The sequence below is a fragment of the Osmerus mordax genome, chromosome 2 (assembly GCF_038355195.1).
Source record: "Osmerus mordax isolate fOsmMor3 chromosome 2, fOsmMor3.pri, whole genome shotgun sequence".
In the NCBI taxonomy this organism is placed as follows: Eukaryota; Metazoa; Chordata; class Actinopteri; order Osmeriformes; family Osmeridae; genus Osmerus; species Osmerus mordax.
Window position 1 is genome coordinate 18,013,943 of NC_090051.1, and position 16,410 is coordinate 18,030,352.

At 46.9% G+C, this 16,410-nt stretch overlaps 1 protein-coding gene across 1 annotated transcript in view; it reads right to left on the minus strand.

The window, feature by feature from the left end:
- kalrna (kalirin RhoGEF kinase a) overlaps window positions 1–16,410 on the minus strand; it is a 107,293-nt gene that overhangs the window by 15,317 nt on the left and 75,566 nt on the right. The window contains exons 30-35 of the mRNA XM_067229403.1: window positions 16,035–16,146; window positions 15,677–15,867; window positions 14,712–14,813; window positions 14,389–14,531; window positions 14,113–14,215; window positions 7,065–7,311 (exon numbers count right to left, since the gene is read on the minus strand). Coding sequence (XP_067085504.1) covers window positions 7,065–7,311; window positions 14,113–14,215; window positions 14,389–14,531; window positions 14,712–14,813; window positions 15,677–15,867; window positions 16,035–16,146 — 898 coding nt within the window. The remainder of the gene's footprint in view (window positions 1–7,064; window positions 7,312–14,112; window positions 14,216–14,388; window positions 14,532–14,711; window positions 14,814–15,676; window positions 15,868–16,034; window positions 16,147–16,410) is intronic.

Consider the following 16,410-nt stretch of genomic DNA (forward strand, 5'->3'; position numbering starts at 1 on the left):
GCTGGCTCTGTGCTGGATGAATGATTACTAGGACGTAACCTTGTGATGTTCCTGGTTGGAGATTGTCAACGAAAGTAGCTCAACAATCCTTCACAACAACCAATACCTCAAACCTCTAGGCGGGGGAGAGAGACGATGAGATATATATACAAAGCGAAAGAGCGAGAGAAAGAGTGAGAGAGAGAGAGAGAGATTAAAAGTTTTTTCTTGAGATGTGGGTGTGGAATCAACTGATGAATTATCTCTTTGATAAAATGAATACAGCTCCTCACACAGCTTTTCCATAGGCCTTTGTTTAAAAGTGCTTTAGCACATGGTCCCAGGGGACACGTGTGTGTGTGTGTGTGTGTGTGTGTGTGTGTGTGTGTAAGAGAGAGAAAGAGTACAACGTGACGTATTTCGCATCACTCAGCCCTGGTTAAGAGAGGAGCAGAGTCTCTGGTCTGTTTGGCTAATGGGTACTTGTCATGGCCTGAAGAACACTTCAGACTGACTGACCACAGCGGACCATCTTATGAGTGTGTGGTGGAAAAACAAGTTGCTCTCCTGGTTAACCATCAGGTCTGGGTGTGTGGTGTGTGTGTGTACATACCGCCCACATGCATAAATGGTTCCCACTGACTGGCTATTAATGTTCTCCTTCTTCACCTTGAAATCTCTGCTTCCAGACACTTTCCCTGAATCAGCATGTTCAATCACACGTCTGTTTCCACTAACAACAACAACACGTGAACCAGGAAAACCCAGCCTGCCCAGACCAACATACTGTACCACTCTATGTGACATACTCAACATGTCATAAAGCTGTGAGAGAAATACATGTTTTTGGCTACTGTGAAAATGTAGCTTGCTATGTTGCCTACTGTCAGCCACTACTATGTCAGTACGACGCCCAAGTTAACTAAACCACATGCTGTCTTGAGGAATTAAAGCACTCTGTGTGTGTGTGTGTTTGTGTGAGCTGGGTGTCAACACAGTGTCAGATTTCGGTGTATTTGACCAGGCAGCTGTGATTATGTCTGCTGTTATGGAGAACAGCCAGGCCCACACAATGACAACCTATGCAGCGACCTTGACCAAGTTCAACACTATCAGCTACACTACACCAGCAAATGAGGACAACAAAAACAGAAAACTTGTTCCAATCATACTCGTCGCTAGACCAACTAGATATGCAGGTAGATTAAGAGGAGGAGAAAGACGAGAATGTGCAGGGTAGTAAAAATGCTTTGGATGGTTTCCCAAATGCTTGGTTGATGACAACAAAAGACCATAGCAACATCATTACCACCCACTGCCACCTAGCAAGTAGAACAGCAATCATTTACACACTATTCACATAGTTCACACATCTATTTACCAGTTTTCATTTGAGCAGAATATTAATATATTTGTCGCTAAATATAACAAATTAAAGTGAAGAAGTTTCACTCCACAAAGATTGACGAAAGAGGGTGAAGAGAAGGGGAGGGGCAAGAGGGGTTGTCACTGTTCCCTGTTGACCCCTGACCTTCTGTCAGCAGTCTTCGGGCAGACCGGCTGCCCTCAGGCTCCTGTCCATGCACCTGATTCTCCATTCTCAATACACATGACAACAATCACTCAGTCTGTGCAGTCAGGGTCCACCACCAAGTCTCTCAAAACTGCGTCGTTCAGGGTTGGCCCACAAGCCCACACAGCTATGGTCTCTCAGCTACTCAAGTACCACACACAAAATCCACCATGCAACAAACATTCTTCATACCAGCGGTGTTCAAAAAAGCTTGTCAGAAAACAATGCCTATATCATGAAATATTAAATACTTTACTTTACTAATATTAAATACTAATACTTTAATCAAAGATAATTAAAATTTCAGTGACAACGGTTATTTTTTTGTTCTCTCATTGAGAACAGGTAATGGTGCCAATTCATGGAAAGTAATAACATTGATACGATCTGAGGCCTCAAAGGTGTCTAAAAAAAGCCCCTCACAGTTTCCTATGCTGTGCCCAGAGAGAATCCACTACATTTGCATACTTAGATGGTACACTGGCCAAACTGCTTTCAAACTTCCTGAAAGCACATGACCAGGCAGATTTTTCGACATCCTTGCAAACATCATCATCAGTCGTTTTAACAGAATCTCCCATTTAGTCTAGATACTCAGTTTCTCTGCCACCAAGATAAACATCCAGTGGGAGGCATGAATTTTGCACTTCAATGCAGCTGAAACATCCTGAATGGAGAACTAATTGCAGTAACATTTTGGTATGTATGTAACAAGCTGTCATTCCAGTCCTCATCACCCCCTTTCTGATGTGTCAATGATACAAATGTAATCTGGAAAGATGACATTCCACACATTCTTCAAGATGTTTCAATGAACTCCACCTCCCTGAGATCAGCCCTGTTTGCAGTATAACATTTGCTGAACTGACTAAATATGGTCCCCTGGATGTGGAACCCACCACAGCAAGGGGAAGATCATCATTAATTAGCTTGCAGGGCAGCTATATCAGAGACAGAGAGGTTTCCCATAGCCACGATCACACAGCACTCCCTGAAGTCTCCCCCCCCCCCCCCCCCCCAAGAGTCATCTTCAAAGAAAGTTGTTATAATGCTTTAGATGAAAGAGGATTCGTGGCTAATTTGGTCTTCAAAGGCTGTTGCGGAGTACCATGCTTCCCTCCTCACCAAACTAGGTTGGAGGGAGTGGAACAGAAACTCTCTAATGCTGCTACGATACTTTAGGATGGAACTTATTTTTTTGGGGGTGGAACGAGAACATGAATAATTAACACGCTGAAGAAAATTAGATTTACCGCATCCTGTCAACACTGTTAGATGATGTTGAATATGCCTACACATAGCATGTCCTCACTTCCAGTGCATCCAGCCTAATTTCAAGTTAAGGAAGTGGTTCAGACAGTCACGATGCTGTAACAAGTCACCTCCATTCCCCTCAGCTTCTTACTCAAATCCGTCTGTCTGTACGAAGTCTCTTCTCCATCCATCTCACCACATCTACTCATCCTGCCTCGTCTCTCTCAGAACAGTCCATTGTATCGTACTAGTGTTTATTAGCTATTCTAACAGTGTGTATTGCTCTGTAAGTGAGTTTGTCCACTCACCATCATATCTCTCTCACTCTCTCTCTCCTTTTCTATCTCTCTCTCTTATCACTTTGGCAGGGAGATCCAGCCTGGGTTAATGGATAATGAGTACTTAAGGTTGCATTAGAGTGGAGCAGAGAGGAACCTTGCCCACTTCTATACATGGGTCTAACCACAAAGCCTTACACACACACACCGACACACAGAGAAGAAGAAGAAACATAAAGCAGATGAACTCCTTAACTGAAACCTAATCAGATTTGTAACTACAATACCAATCTCAACCCATCTTAGCTGGCATCAGATTATGAGGAAAAACAGCCCTGTTTACAATCCTCCAGAACCGAAAGTAAGAGAGCTCTATATATGCTGTGAGAGAAATGAACGCCAATCAGAACCTGTTCTCTTCTCCCCATTCCTGAGCCATGACACCTGGAAAACATCAAGCAGCATCAGGCTCAGTCCACTTCAACTATGTCCCCTTCATGCTCCACAAAGCACACGCTGCTCAGCCCCACACAGTCCCCTTCCTCCCAAAGTGTGTACTCTTTGTATGCACTCTACATCATGGCTTTCAAAGAGTCAATCAACTACGAAGGCACTGAACCTAGACAGCTAAACCCTTTACAGCAAGCGACAATTAAGAGAGAGAGACTTTTTTTTTTTTTTACATTTCTTGTCCCCCCCCCAACACTTTTCATAGAAGGAGCATGTGCAGTGCTCGGGAGTACGCACCTGTACCTTTATAACAGCAGCAGCAGCACCTAGTTAGGATCCATCCACAACACGCTCGGCTCAGTCTCCCTCTCTTCATTATGCCCAATCAAAGCCCATGGCTCCAAGAGATGAATGCGGGATGGGTAGTAACAGAGAGAGAGAGAGAGAGAGAGAGAGGGAGAACAGAGAGGGGGAGATAGATCCACATGCAGACTGACTTCGGCTTAGGCTACCAGCCACTGGTCTGTACTCAGCCTGCTCGCAGCCTACATGAGAGGGAAGGGGCGGGAGGACTGAGGAGGTGGGGATAGAGGAGGCGACGTGGGAGGGACTCATTTTCTCAGTCTGTGATTCTGAGAGAGCGGGGTGTTGATTACACACGCGACAGTGCTGCTACTCCTCGCCTGACTACTCCTCCTCTCCACTACCAAGAATCCCCGGGCCAACACGAGAGACAGACAACGGCAGGATTGTTTGTATCCACTAGAGCTGTGTCCTGGCAGAGAGACTCTCTTTGAGCTCAAGAATGGTCATAAGAAAATATGTGGGAGAATTCTTCTCATAGGCTGTGCTACTATAGAAGACTCATAAGAGCGCGATTTCATATTTTGACTTTTAAAAACCCATCCTGCATGTTTCGAGTTGTGACATGTAGATGTATTTGAATAATGAAGGTCAAAGACACACGTCACACTTGAATGGTGGGAAAGTTAGACAATTCACCGTTTACTGTACACTTTAGTCAAGGAGGAAGTTGATGCTGATTCATTGATTTTCTAATCTTGCCCGCTTTTCTTGTCATAAATTAACTTTCAATAATCAATACTTTAAATGTTTCCACTGAAAGTCCCATTTTCTGTCCATGCGAAAAGCTTCTACAATCTAGGTAGGGCACAGGAATCTCAGCTCTGGTTGGTCATCTTGAAATACCCTTGGACTGCTTTTCTTTTCAAGATGTGTGAGTGTGAGAGTGTCTGTGACGGAGGTGCTGGCCCGTCACCGACCCATCTGTGTGTGTGTATCAGTGTGTGTATCCCCAGCAGAGAGCGGAGACACCAGGTGAGTCAGCCTCACATAGCCCAGATAAACTCCAGAACAGAGTACATTTCCTACCAAGCTCCTTACCTGCAGTGTCCTAGTTTCCCCTGCAGCCAAGGGCACTTTGTCTCCACACAACAACCACATGGCCTTCTTCAGCCTCTGTGGGAAAAGGGATCAACTCCAGTCTAGTACACTTAGGGCAGCACATTTCTACCCTTGCCTAGCACTAACCCATTGGAATCCAAAAGACAACATTAAGTTCTGTGGTAGTTGAACAATATGATAATATTGTGGCTGTTGAAATATCTGTGATGTGCAGTTTTTGCCCAAACTCTCAATAAAATAATCAAAACGAGCAGTCTATGGGCCGATTCCCATGCGTTAGTGCTGCAACAAACCAGAACAACCTTGAAGTCCCTCCAGGTCTGAAGCGGAGGAGCAGTTAGAGGAACTAAGTACAAATAAGGACATGCTGTTGCCTGCAGCCAAGCTCCCCCTTGCTGAGAAATCTTACTTTATATTTAAACAGCTCAAAGTTGTTCTTCCTGCACTTCTACTTCCGAACAATATTGTTCCAGGTAGACATATATAGAAGGGAGACAGTAGCTAGTAATGTACCAAAACATTTGGACCCACAGCCTGAGGTTCTGTAGATGCCAGCCCTGCAGCACAGTTCAAACACTTGTGCATATTAGGGTGTAATTCTATAGATTTACATATTGTATAGCTGACACACTACTAGTGTTCATTTTGCATATTGCCATGGAACAACCGCGCTGACTAGGGGAGAAAACAGTGGTAAACATTGTGTCTATGTAAATAAGTGGATCGCTGGGGGATTGTGTGGGTTTCTGTTTCAGAGACTCAACACCATGCAGGTGGGGCAGTGCACGTACAGTATATATGGAGAGTATGGAAGGCCTGTGAGCGAGGAGGAAAAATATGTAGCCTAGATACCTGCCTGAGGGAGTATTAGGAATGTAGGCTAACAAAGACTACATGGTACATGGTTCACAGTGAGACATGCATTGTTCCAGATCTTAGGCAGGTGAGACTAGACAAACATGGCCTCCTGTCAACGGACAGACAACAACAGACTGGAATTTATAATGTGCGGTAACCGCAGACAGAGCCACATGAAAGCCCATCCTTTGTGTATGCACAAAACAAACTCGACCATTTCAGAAAACAGACTGGTTGCCAACTTGACTGTCAAGAGGCTGTTTATTTTTAGGAGAAAGAAGGGTAGATGACCATCCATGAATTTCCTTTTTCAATAACGCATCCAAAGCCTAATGATGGGTATGTCAAAGAAATTCATAACATCTTGAAGTGTGTGTGAGAGACATTTCCTGAGCATCTGTCTATCAGTGTCTCTGAATCCCAAAATGATACAGACAACATCCTACACACACACGCACACCATGGCTTCCATTTCCTAAGCCTTGTTTTCCCTCCGTCGCTGCAGGGAGTCAGAGGAAGCAGAGAGTACGGACTCTCAGAATAGGAACGCTGAGGGGCTCTTTTAGGTCAGAGGAAACGAGGAAAGGACAAAAAGGAAACTCCTACAGGCTCAGTAATAAAGAAGTCCATCTGAAGTTGTCAACAATAACCGGTAATGTCCCGACAGGGTGTAAACTTAGGGTTTCTCCTTGACACATGTAAACATTCACATTGTACTCTACACACGCAAGCACAAGTACACACACTCCGTATGTGTGAGAATGCAATGCTAGAGGAAACCTGACTACAACTTTCTGTAGAAGCATTGCTTTAAGGATGGTTGAATCAATGAATGGCTCCTATTGTTAGCTTCAGTCTGACACACAAGAGTTGACCCCTCATTTAATACACACAGCGCAGCTACGCAGCATGCTGTTTTATTGAGCTACTCTCCCTTCCACTGAAAAGAAATGGGGATGGAAATTCATCATTCTACACAATGTTCTCTGAACTTTGTGAGCATGATAGCAATCTACTTACCGAGCCAATTGGACAAGCCAACAGCACCCTCTACAGGTTGGTTCAGAAATAAAATCCAATTTCAAAGGCTCGAGCCATACCTTTCTGGCATGGCTTATACTTGACTAAGCCAACATTATGTTGATCCATTCCATGAGATCACTTCTGCGTAACATTTCGCACGGGATCCACGCAGAGACGCGTATTCCACGCAGCATCATCCCCATCCCAAGCCTTCCTGTCCTTACCTTTCCCTGAGGGGAAGAAGCAGTCCATCTCCACGCTGCTGCGGGAGTGCGAGATGCAGAGGGCGCTGCTGGGGACCAGGCCCTCCTGGGGGGGGACCTTCTCGGTCGTCCGGACCAGACACCAGCCGGGCCGGTCGCTGGGACGCTCCAGAAGCTCCACCGTCTGACCCGTCTGAAGGCTCATCTCGTTGGAGCAGCTCGCCGCAAAGTCCTGCAGCACCACGGTCAGCTCACACCCGCCGGAGAGCTGGATGAGGAGATGGGGGGGAGGGCGGGGGGGGGTGGTTAGTCTCATGCAGTATGTAACTTAGTAAACCTAACATTCATCGAGACAGAATTGGTTTCAGCACTGATTTCAACTTATGGCATTTCCTCCGTGCCACTGAAGAGGGGGAGACACCACGAAAAAGGGCATGCGCACCAAACCATCATAATCTGATTAAGGATAGACGTGTTGGTTTGTTCAGCTTGCAGCCTGGGGGATTCGATACCATCCAGCCATAATCTTATAACTTCTCATTCTGCGTTCTCTCTTTCCTCTCTCTCTCTCTCTCTCTCTCTCTCTCTCCCTCTCTTTCTTCAAAGCGGACTGAATCAACAGCTAGTGTGAAGGGAGCATTTTGGGTCAGATCATCTCTCTCCACAGTTGCTCTTCTCCCTTACAGTGATATCAGTAACAGGACCAACCGACCATGCCCCTCCTCCATCTCCTGGGATGCCCTGGACAGACAAGACTCTCCTGTCTGTCTCCTATCAAGAACAAGAAAGGGACCAAAACTAGATTTGGGTATAAAACTAGAATGTCCACACAAAACACCCTCTCACACTCCAGGGTCCTCCCCTGCAGTGCACGACCCCCAGACCACCCACAGCTCTCTGGCAGCCTCTCCTGGCTCTTCTCTCTCCCTGCTGTGCTCCACTGCTCCTTCCTGGTCCGATCCGTGTTACACACCAGGCTAGAATGGCTCACTATCAGCCCCATACACAACATTCCCAGGCTCTCGTTCACCTGTTGGGCAGTTTAAGAACCCTGCCCCTGCAAAATGAGAGGGAACAATGCTATAATAAATAGACCACCGATAAGGGCCGTGACTCATGTTCAACACCAAACACAGAAGGCTGTGAGAACCTGCTTTCTCTCCTAGCTCCAGCGTGATGACCTCACCTCAGGCGCAGCAGCCTGCAGCCTCTCCTTCACGGAGACAGAATCCAGTCTGCAGGACAGCACAGACGCCCCGGACACCATAAACACAGTCCAATTACAAGCATTACAACGAGCAGTAAATCCAGCCAATTACCAGGAGATATGATTGTTACCACTGGACAGTTACTCCTCCGTAACTAACGACGACACAAGGCCAGACGTCCTCGTCATTAAACATGCAGAGTCAGCTCAGTGAGGGGGCAGGACATTCACATAATGCTGGATGCCGTACTCAGGAATATAAACATGAATCCCAACAGGTCAATTATCAAGACTAGGATTTTTTTCCCCTGAATTGGGTCTGAAGTTTCCCTTGGTAACCCCTCAAACCAAGTTCAGAACAACAGAAAACAAGGCCAATTATTTGAGCTTAGAAAAACACCCAACGAAAGTGGATGTCCAGTGGGATGTGATTGAGTATAGAACAATCAGGGTGTAGCTTTCTGCGCAGTTAACCAGCAGCATGGCTGCCACAGGCCACAGAGAGGAATGCAAATCCTCAAAAGCACAATGTAGCAGCTAGAAAAAGCCTCTATACTGGAAGGAACCCACAATATAAATCCTCTGCAAACATACATAGGACAGAGTGTCAGTGTGTGTGCGTGCGTGTGTGTGTACAGTCTGGATGTAAATAGCAGTTTCCATAGCGGCTGTCCTAGCTGTCTGAGGGCAGCAGGAAACAGTAAAGCGTGCTTGCTGCCAGTGTTCCAGTGCTGTGGTGGGACCAGTCCAAGCAGACTGTTTCGTCATCCAAAACTCCTTTATTAAAACGAGCTGCTATTTCTGCCTGTGAGTCAGAGGCGTTCGGTGGGCAGGACAGGAGAAAACACAGGCTGAGCTAAGACCGTCAGACCCGCAGAACTCGAAAACCTGGCACAACAACAACAACAACAACAACAGAGGTATCAGTTTTCACTGAGGAGGATCAAAGACACTACAGCCAAGGGCTGCAAAGCCAATTTGGGATTACAAACAAGTCTGTTGTTTAAAACAATAGGGTAGTGCACGCTCAACAGATCGGTTATAGAATGACAAGTATCGTCTAAGAAAAAACATGCAACACCTTACTGTACCAACGCTAAAACTACCAACCAGTTGAACTAGAGAGGTCCACCAGCTCGTCTCTGTCTCTCTGTCTCTCTGTCTCTCTGTCTCTCTGTCTCTCTGTCTCTCTGTCTCTCTCTCTCCAGCCCCCCTTCCTCCCATCATATTATGCAGTGCTGTGTAGTAAATGTCACGGGCGTCCAGTGTTAAGCCTGGAAGCAGATGTGTCTGGCTTCTTTTCTCTGTGCTCTTCATCCTCCGGGCCATCTGGCATGGATCAGGTCACCTGAAGCCACCAGGGGCCACGCCAACGTTGCTAGGAGATCTCAGGGTCACCAAGTGAGCTCTGCTCTCCAGGCCTCCCACCTGTGCTCGTGTCTGTCCGTCTCTCACAGAGAGAAAGGATTTGTGACTTGTCATAACATGCTGTGGAAAGCACTGCAGCTGAGGATAGGAAGCTGATTGTCAAAGGTTGTCCACTTTTTTGTGATGACATCATATAAAATATGAGCAGGACAAGATATTTAGTTTATGTTTGTGTAAATGCTCCATAAACACACTCTCCATCTTCCTCAAGAGTCTTGTGCTCATATGACCTCATTTTGTAGGTCGGGGCCAAGGCAGGTCAAAACAAACAAACAAGCACAGAGCAGGATTGTGTCCCACTGTCTACACACACACGCACCAACCTCTTATAAACACGAGTTCAAACAACATTCAATGGGTTGGAGATAAGCTGTCCCAAAGTGGAGAACGTACAGTTCACAGGTCATAGGTCATTACATAGGGAGCGTGCAGGGTGCGTTGGACACGTGTCACTGCAGCAGGGCTGCTCTGGACAGGAGCGCTGCCTCCGAAGCAGTTCCAAACTCACTCACTACCATCTCATTCAGACAGATTTAATAGCTCCCTTCCTGTCGCCTGTTCTACCCGCCTCTCTCTCTCTCTCTCTCTCTCTCTCTCTCTCTCTCTCTCTCTCTGTCTCTCTGTCTCTCTGTCTCTCTGTCTCTCTCTCTCTCTCTCTCTCTCTCCTCTGAGTTTAACTATTCATGTGCACTCCCAAACTCAGAGACAGAGTCAGTTGTCACATCAGACCTACCCTATTTTTACAAGTACACAACTCTGATTCACCCTGATATGAATCACACAGACAGTGCACTCTTAAGGTCATAAATGAGGTAAGCTCCCTTCGTCAACTATAATTGTAAAAGGCTATGTTGCTAAACTATATCTTGTGGATTTTTCTCCAAGTTTTCCTGGGAATTATTCCTTTAATTCCTCGAGGATTTAGGTTGGTTATAAGTGCTGAACTATGGGCATATGTAAATCCCTCTGTGATATTGCTTGGGAAAGGGATATCCAAATAAAATATGACTTGATGAATCAAATAACATTCTGATTTAAAATTTGTGATAGATTGAGATTAATTTCTACAGAACTGAATACAACTTCAAAATTTCTTATAGCCACAGCATACAGTACCAGTCAAAAGTTAGTTCTGTATATAACCACCACATACAATAGCTCATCCTAGTGACACCAACTGTTGTTGGTGTCTTGTCTCTTGCTAGCAGACAAGTGTGGAACAACATCTGGCACATAAACTGGCTCATAATAAACAGCTTCAACCGTGGCCTACAGCTAACAACCCCTTAGCATAGGTACAGGTTTAACATAATACATTTTTATGAGGTAACTTAATTGTGGGGGAAAAAAGACATGTTACTCACACGACTGCTCTCCTTGAAAAGTTTAAAACTCATCCACTTTGGCATGTTTGCTCCAGCTTCTATTCTGCTTTCTCTCACTCTGCCTGTCTATGTGTCGCTGGGAGCAAGGCACAGCTCAGGCTCTGCTGCTGATTGGCTGATATAGACACACAGTGTGTTATGAACGGTGTGTGTTACTCAAGGAAGCTGCGGTTGGGGCAAGCTCAATACAGTTAAGACAGTAATGAACAACTGCATGTTTATTGATACGTGTCATAATTGTGTGTGTGTGTGTGTGTACCTGGCTGTCTGTATGTATGTGTGATTGCAAAATAAAGAGAGAGAGCCTTTGTATGTGTGAATCAGACAGAGAGAGAGAGAGATGGAAAGAGAGAGAGAGAGAGAGGAAGACTGTGTGTGTGGGTGTGTGCGCGTGTGTGAAATAGGAAAGGTGGGGCATCCCAAACCCCAACTCGCCACAGGCCTACCCAGCTGTACAGTAGAACATGTGTATGCCTATGTGCGTGTGTGAAAGAGAGAGAGAATGGTTGTGTGTGTTTGGGTACACTACACGGGTGCATGTGAGAGATAAAAAGCTCATCTCCGTTCCCAGAGGCACGAGGACAGTCTTATGACTAACGGATACATTGGTGGTGACGGGAGAAAAGCTTCATTATAACAGGCCTGGTTGGGAAAGGGATAACATGGATTGGATTTACTGAGGTACAGTACAAAGACCCACCAGAGGCACACATCCATGTGACGGGCAGGGCGATGGACAAAAGCCAAACACACACCCATCATTTATGAGCTTGACACTGAAAGAGGGGGAACTTTGTCTTCACGATAATAGTGTGTCTGAATGGAGGAGCCAGCCGTCGGAAAGACTCTCGTATTATAGTTTCAGCTAGACCACAGAGACCTGGGCTGCAGTAGCCTGCAGGAGCAGAGCAGGCTCCTCTTACAGATGTCAAACAGTATGTGTTCTCAGTCGATTTAGAGTATTTTAGAGTGTGACTTGTCCTGAAAACATCAGAGAAGAAGCTCACAAAGAGTCGTCAAAGAAGACAAGAAGCCAAACTGGTAATCCACTAAGCCTGGCAAGCTCTACAAAGATCTTCTTTAAAGACAATGTCATTGCAAGAACAAGGAGCAGCAGCTATGAAACCAGTCTAGTGAGAGACCAGTCTAGCAAGAGACCAGTCTAGCAAGAGACCAGTCTAGCAAGAGACCAGTCTAGCAAGAGACCAGTCTAGGACGCTGATTGTCGTCTTCCCTCTACAGAGTGGGTGTGAGCTGGACCCAAGCCTACACTGCCCTGCTGCGCCAGGCGTAGGCAGACAGAAAGCCTCGGAAAGTTCTCCAAACCCACCAGAATAATACATGGTTAACAAGACAAAAACAGACGGTTGGAACAATTGACAGGGCCGGGACGTGATATACTTTTCACTGAAGGGAAGCAATATCGACTTGTGTGCTTTCTAACAGGCGATCACTCAGACTACCGGTGACTTTCAACTGCGCAGGATTGCTACCGGCTTTGGCGTCCCGAACTTGAAGCTATATCATTTGATTCTCAGTCTGCCATTTGTTTCTTCCTGATAGTACAGTAAACTACAGGGAAACTCAAGCACTGAAACGTTTCTATTTTGAGGTTGGACACAAGCACCCAGTAATAATACTCCCACTCCTAGATTCCTGGGGGTAATGATAATATTGATGTTCAGACTGGGACATGAGCTGTGAGGGGGAGCCGTAGCTTGTCAGGAGGGCAGAAGCTGCTTTGTGTCCAGAGCGGAGGACAAGGAGTTCACCCATCCTGTCTGTAGGGAGAGGAGAGATAGAGAGGAAACCTAGCCAGGCTGCTGCAGACACGCATGCACGCTCTCAGACATACACTTTGCAAAGACCTTCCCCTAGATCCCAAATGTTCGTCATCAGCATTAACAGGCTCTGTCACTTGGTTATGGGTGCTGTTTTCAAGGGGGATATTGAGTTTGTGTTTGCGAGCATGTGTCTATAGCCGGGTGACATTTAGAAGTGGAGTGTGTGCGTGTGTGGTTGTAGGGCTGAGCTGCGCGAAAAGGCCACAGTACGTCACAAACTGGCCAGTGTGGACTAAGGCGAAAGGCGCATGCATGCATGCACACACAAACACGGCACTGGGTTGTCTCCAAGACAACAGAAGCCGGGGGAGAACTGAGAGGGGAAGAGATAGTATCAGAGTGCTCTGGGGGCGTGACCTGGGGGCTTGAGCGCAGGGGAGAGGGAGGGGGAGCATCCTAAAGATAAGACAACAGAGAGCTCTTCACAACAACACTCTGGGATTCGCTGATGATCAGATTCGCTCGATTACACATTCAACCACATCAATCACACGAGCTCAGGATACAACCTGACGCCGTGAACGTTCCCGTGAAAACCCCTCCTTACTTTGATCTCACGAGGCCTCTCGTAGGTGGCATAGGGGCACAGGCCCACACAGAACCTGAACACGCTCGTCATGGTTTCAGGTCATTCTGCCTTCCTCTCTCTGAGCTGCTTCTGTCTCTCCCAGTCTGGAGGGCCGATGGGTGTCCACAGCCCCTGCTGGCCGTAGTGGAGCAGGGAGGGAAACCCCGAGTGTACAACACCTGTCATCCATCAGCTCGTCCACCGGAGGGGTGGAGTCTCTCACAGGAGAGTAAGGCTGTGTCCCGAACTTCCTACTTCCTTTTGACTTTCAGTGGGTCCTGCAGCTGCCCTTCAAAGTATGTACTATTGTAGTACGTAATATAAAAAAATATTTGGGGGGCTTCCATTTTTTTGCTTTATTTCTCAGAATATTATAGTGAAAGTGTATTTTTAAGGTGTTTTTTGGCCAACTGTTTGACATACTGTGTATTGGGACATTTAAATCTTTTGGAATTGTAAATACTATGGCAGTATGGGTATTGGGACGCAGCCTAAATAACTTTATTGCTGTTAATTACTATCCTAGCTTTCCCTGGTAAACGAATGATTTCTCCTTTATCTGTTCAACATTCCCTTTCCAGGGGATCCTCAAACGATGTCTGCCTCCATCCCTGCTGGCTGCTGCCAGATCTCCTACCTTGTCGCTGTCTACAGTGTTCTGGGAGGTGCGGGAGGCGATGGAGATGGTGTCTGGTTGGCTGCTTCCATCTCCCTGGCTGTCTGCATCCTCACCACCATCCCTGGGGGTGGGGGTGGGGGGGGGGGGGAGAGAGACACACAAACACACATTGTTTGACTCTATCCGTGGTTCCTCTTGAACCACTTGTAACAAGATTAACATAATTTGCGTTAATCTGTGACATCCATTCTGTCATCATATGCGGACAGTGTCCGGTCTCCAGTGACCTCTCACCTCTTGCTGTTGTTGCGTGGCTTGGCGGGGGTCTTGGGCATGTGGATGGGCTCCTTGAGCGCCCCCTTCAGGTGGATGATCCTTTCCTGAATCACCTCCCGGATGTTCTTGATCCACTCCTGCTTCGCCTCCACGTTGGACGCCTGGGGGGGGGAGGGGGCGGGGTGCAAAGGGAGGAGGAAGGGGAAAGAGGGAAGGTCACAGACAAGGTGGAATAGTAGGTGAGGCATGGAAGACGATGACAATTGAAGTCACGTGGATTTCTTGGGAGTAAGCTGAGGAGGGTCCCAGCCAGTTAGAGAATGTCTCCAGTAGACCGGTACCTTGAGGACAGTCTTGTTGTCAGATGAGGGGGTCCTGCCAGCCCAGAGAGCAAACTTGCAGGGGTCTCCTTCTATGTGTTCTGTCACCCCCAGCTCAGAGGTCTGGGGATGGAACACAACATAGTCAACATCTTCCACGGTCACATGCTTCAGAAGTCTTATATGCCTTGTAAGCATTACGGTAAAACTGCGCCTTGTTTACTGTGTGGCTGCTGATAGTGAATCATTGCTTAAGGGGGTGAAAGTTGAGCTTCTATAGAAAAGGCCATGGTTGTGTGTGTGTTTGTGTGTGTGTCTGTGTGTGTTTGCCTAGATGCAGCTTTGTGAACGAGAATTAATTTAGCTCGGAAAGGCCACTCCATCTGCTGTGCAGCTCTATATTCATAACCTGCCTCAGTGGACGGCTTTCAATGACTGAAAAACAGCCTTAGCTGTTCAAGGCCAGAGCCTAACTCTCAACAATGACCATTTTCCTTAGACACACCATTGCATATACTGTGGACTTTACTGAACAGATGCTTTCATTATAGAGAATAACTGTTGAGTGCATTTGAACAAGGACAAACACACAAACACACACAGAGATAGGGGCTCTACATCTAGGTTTCTGTTGGCTGCAGATCAGAGAGGCTAGTGTTTGACCTCTCTGGCTTCAGTTCAGAACAAACAACTCTAGTGCTAAACACACCTGGACCTCTGCTCCCCAACTCCCTATAAAACATGTGCATCTCGCTCTCGCTATTCGCTCTTCGTTCTCTCTCTCTTGCGCTCTCTCTCTCTTGCGCTCTCTCTCTCTTGCGCTCTCTCTCTTGCGCTCTGTCTCTTGCGCTCTGTCTCTTGCGCTCTCTCTCTCGCTCTCTCTCTCGCGCTCTCTCTCGCGCTCTCTCTCTCGCTCTCTCTCTCTCTCTCTCTCTCTCTCTCTCTCTCTCTCTCTCTCTCTCAACTTGTCAGGCAATCCATCTTACCAGGAGCTTGTTCTTGAAGACATATTTGGTGCGTCCTGCGGAGTCCTTGATGTCCTTGCTGAAGACCAGAGAGTTCTCAAACAGGAAGAGGTGTCGGTCGCGGCCCTTCCTGATCAGGGACTTGGGGTCCCACACCTGGAAGGTGTCCTGAAGGATGAGCTCTCCCTGCCTGTCCAGGTTCTCATCAAACCCTGGGAGGACACAGCTGCTTAGGAAAGGGCCTACAATGCATGTGCAGTACTATGTGTGAGGTCTCTGGCATGCTGGAAGACAGTGTCAGCCAACTAAGCCAAAGTGTCGACATGATCAGACTGTATACGGCTGTGTACTGTGAGAGGCTGGTCTCCCGCCCCCCTACCTTCCAGCATGGCGATGTGCATGGCATCGTTGGCCCTCTTGGGGACGCTCAGCATCACCTCCAGCCCATCCTTGATCTCTCCCTTCCCTTCCTCACAGCAGGTCAGCAGCTCCTGGGGGAGTGTGGGAGTGGGGGGCACAACTCGGGTTTAAATCCCACAGAATCACAGACTTATCCAACTCAGTAAGAGGTCCACAAGGCTGAATTTCCCAGAGACTAATTTAGACAGGCATGACATTGTATGAACAAGCTGGAAAACCACATTCATCCTGAAAAAAATTGTTTTTCAACAGATTACAGTAAACAGGACTGGACTATAATGATGTACAACTTACAACTTGATGTTTGTCAGTCTAGGGGAGGTATACTCTGTACT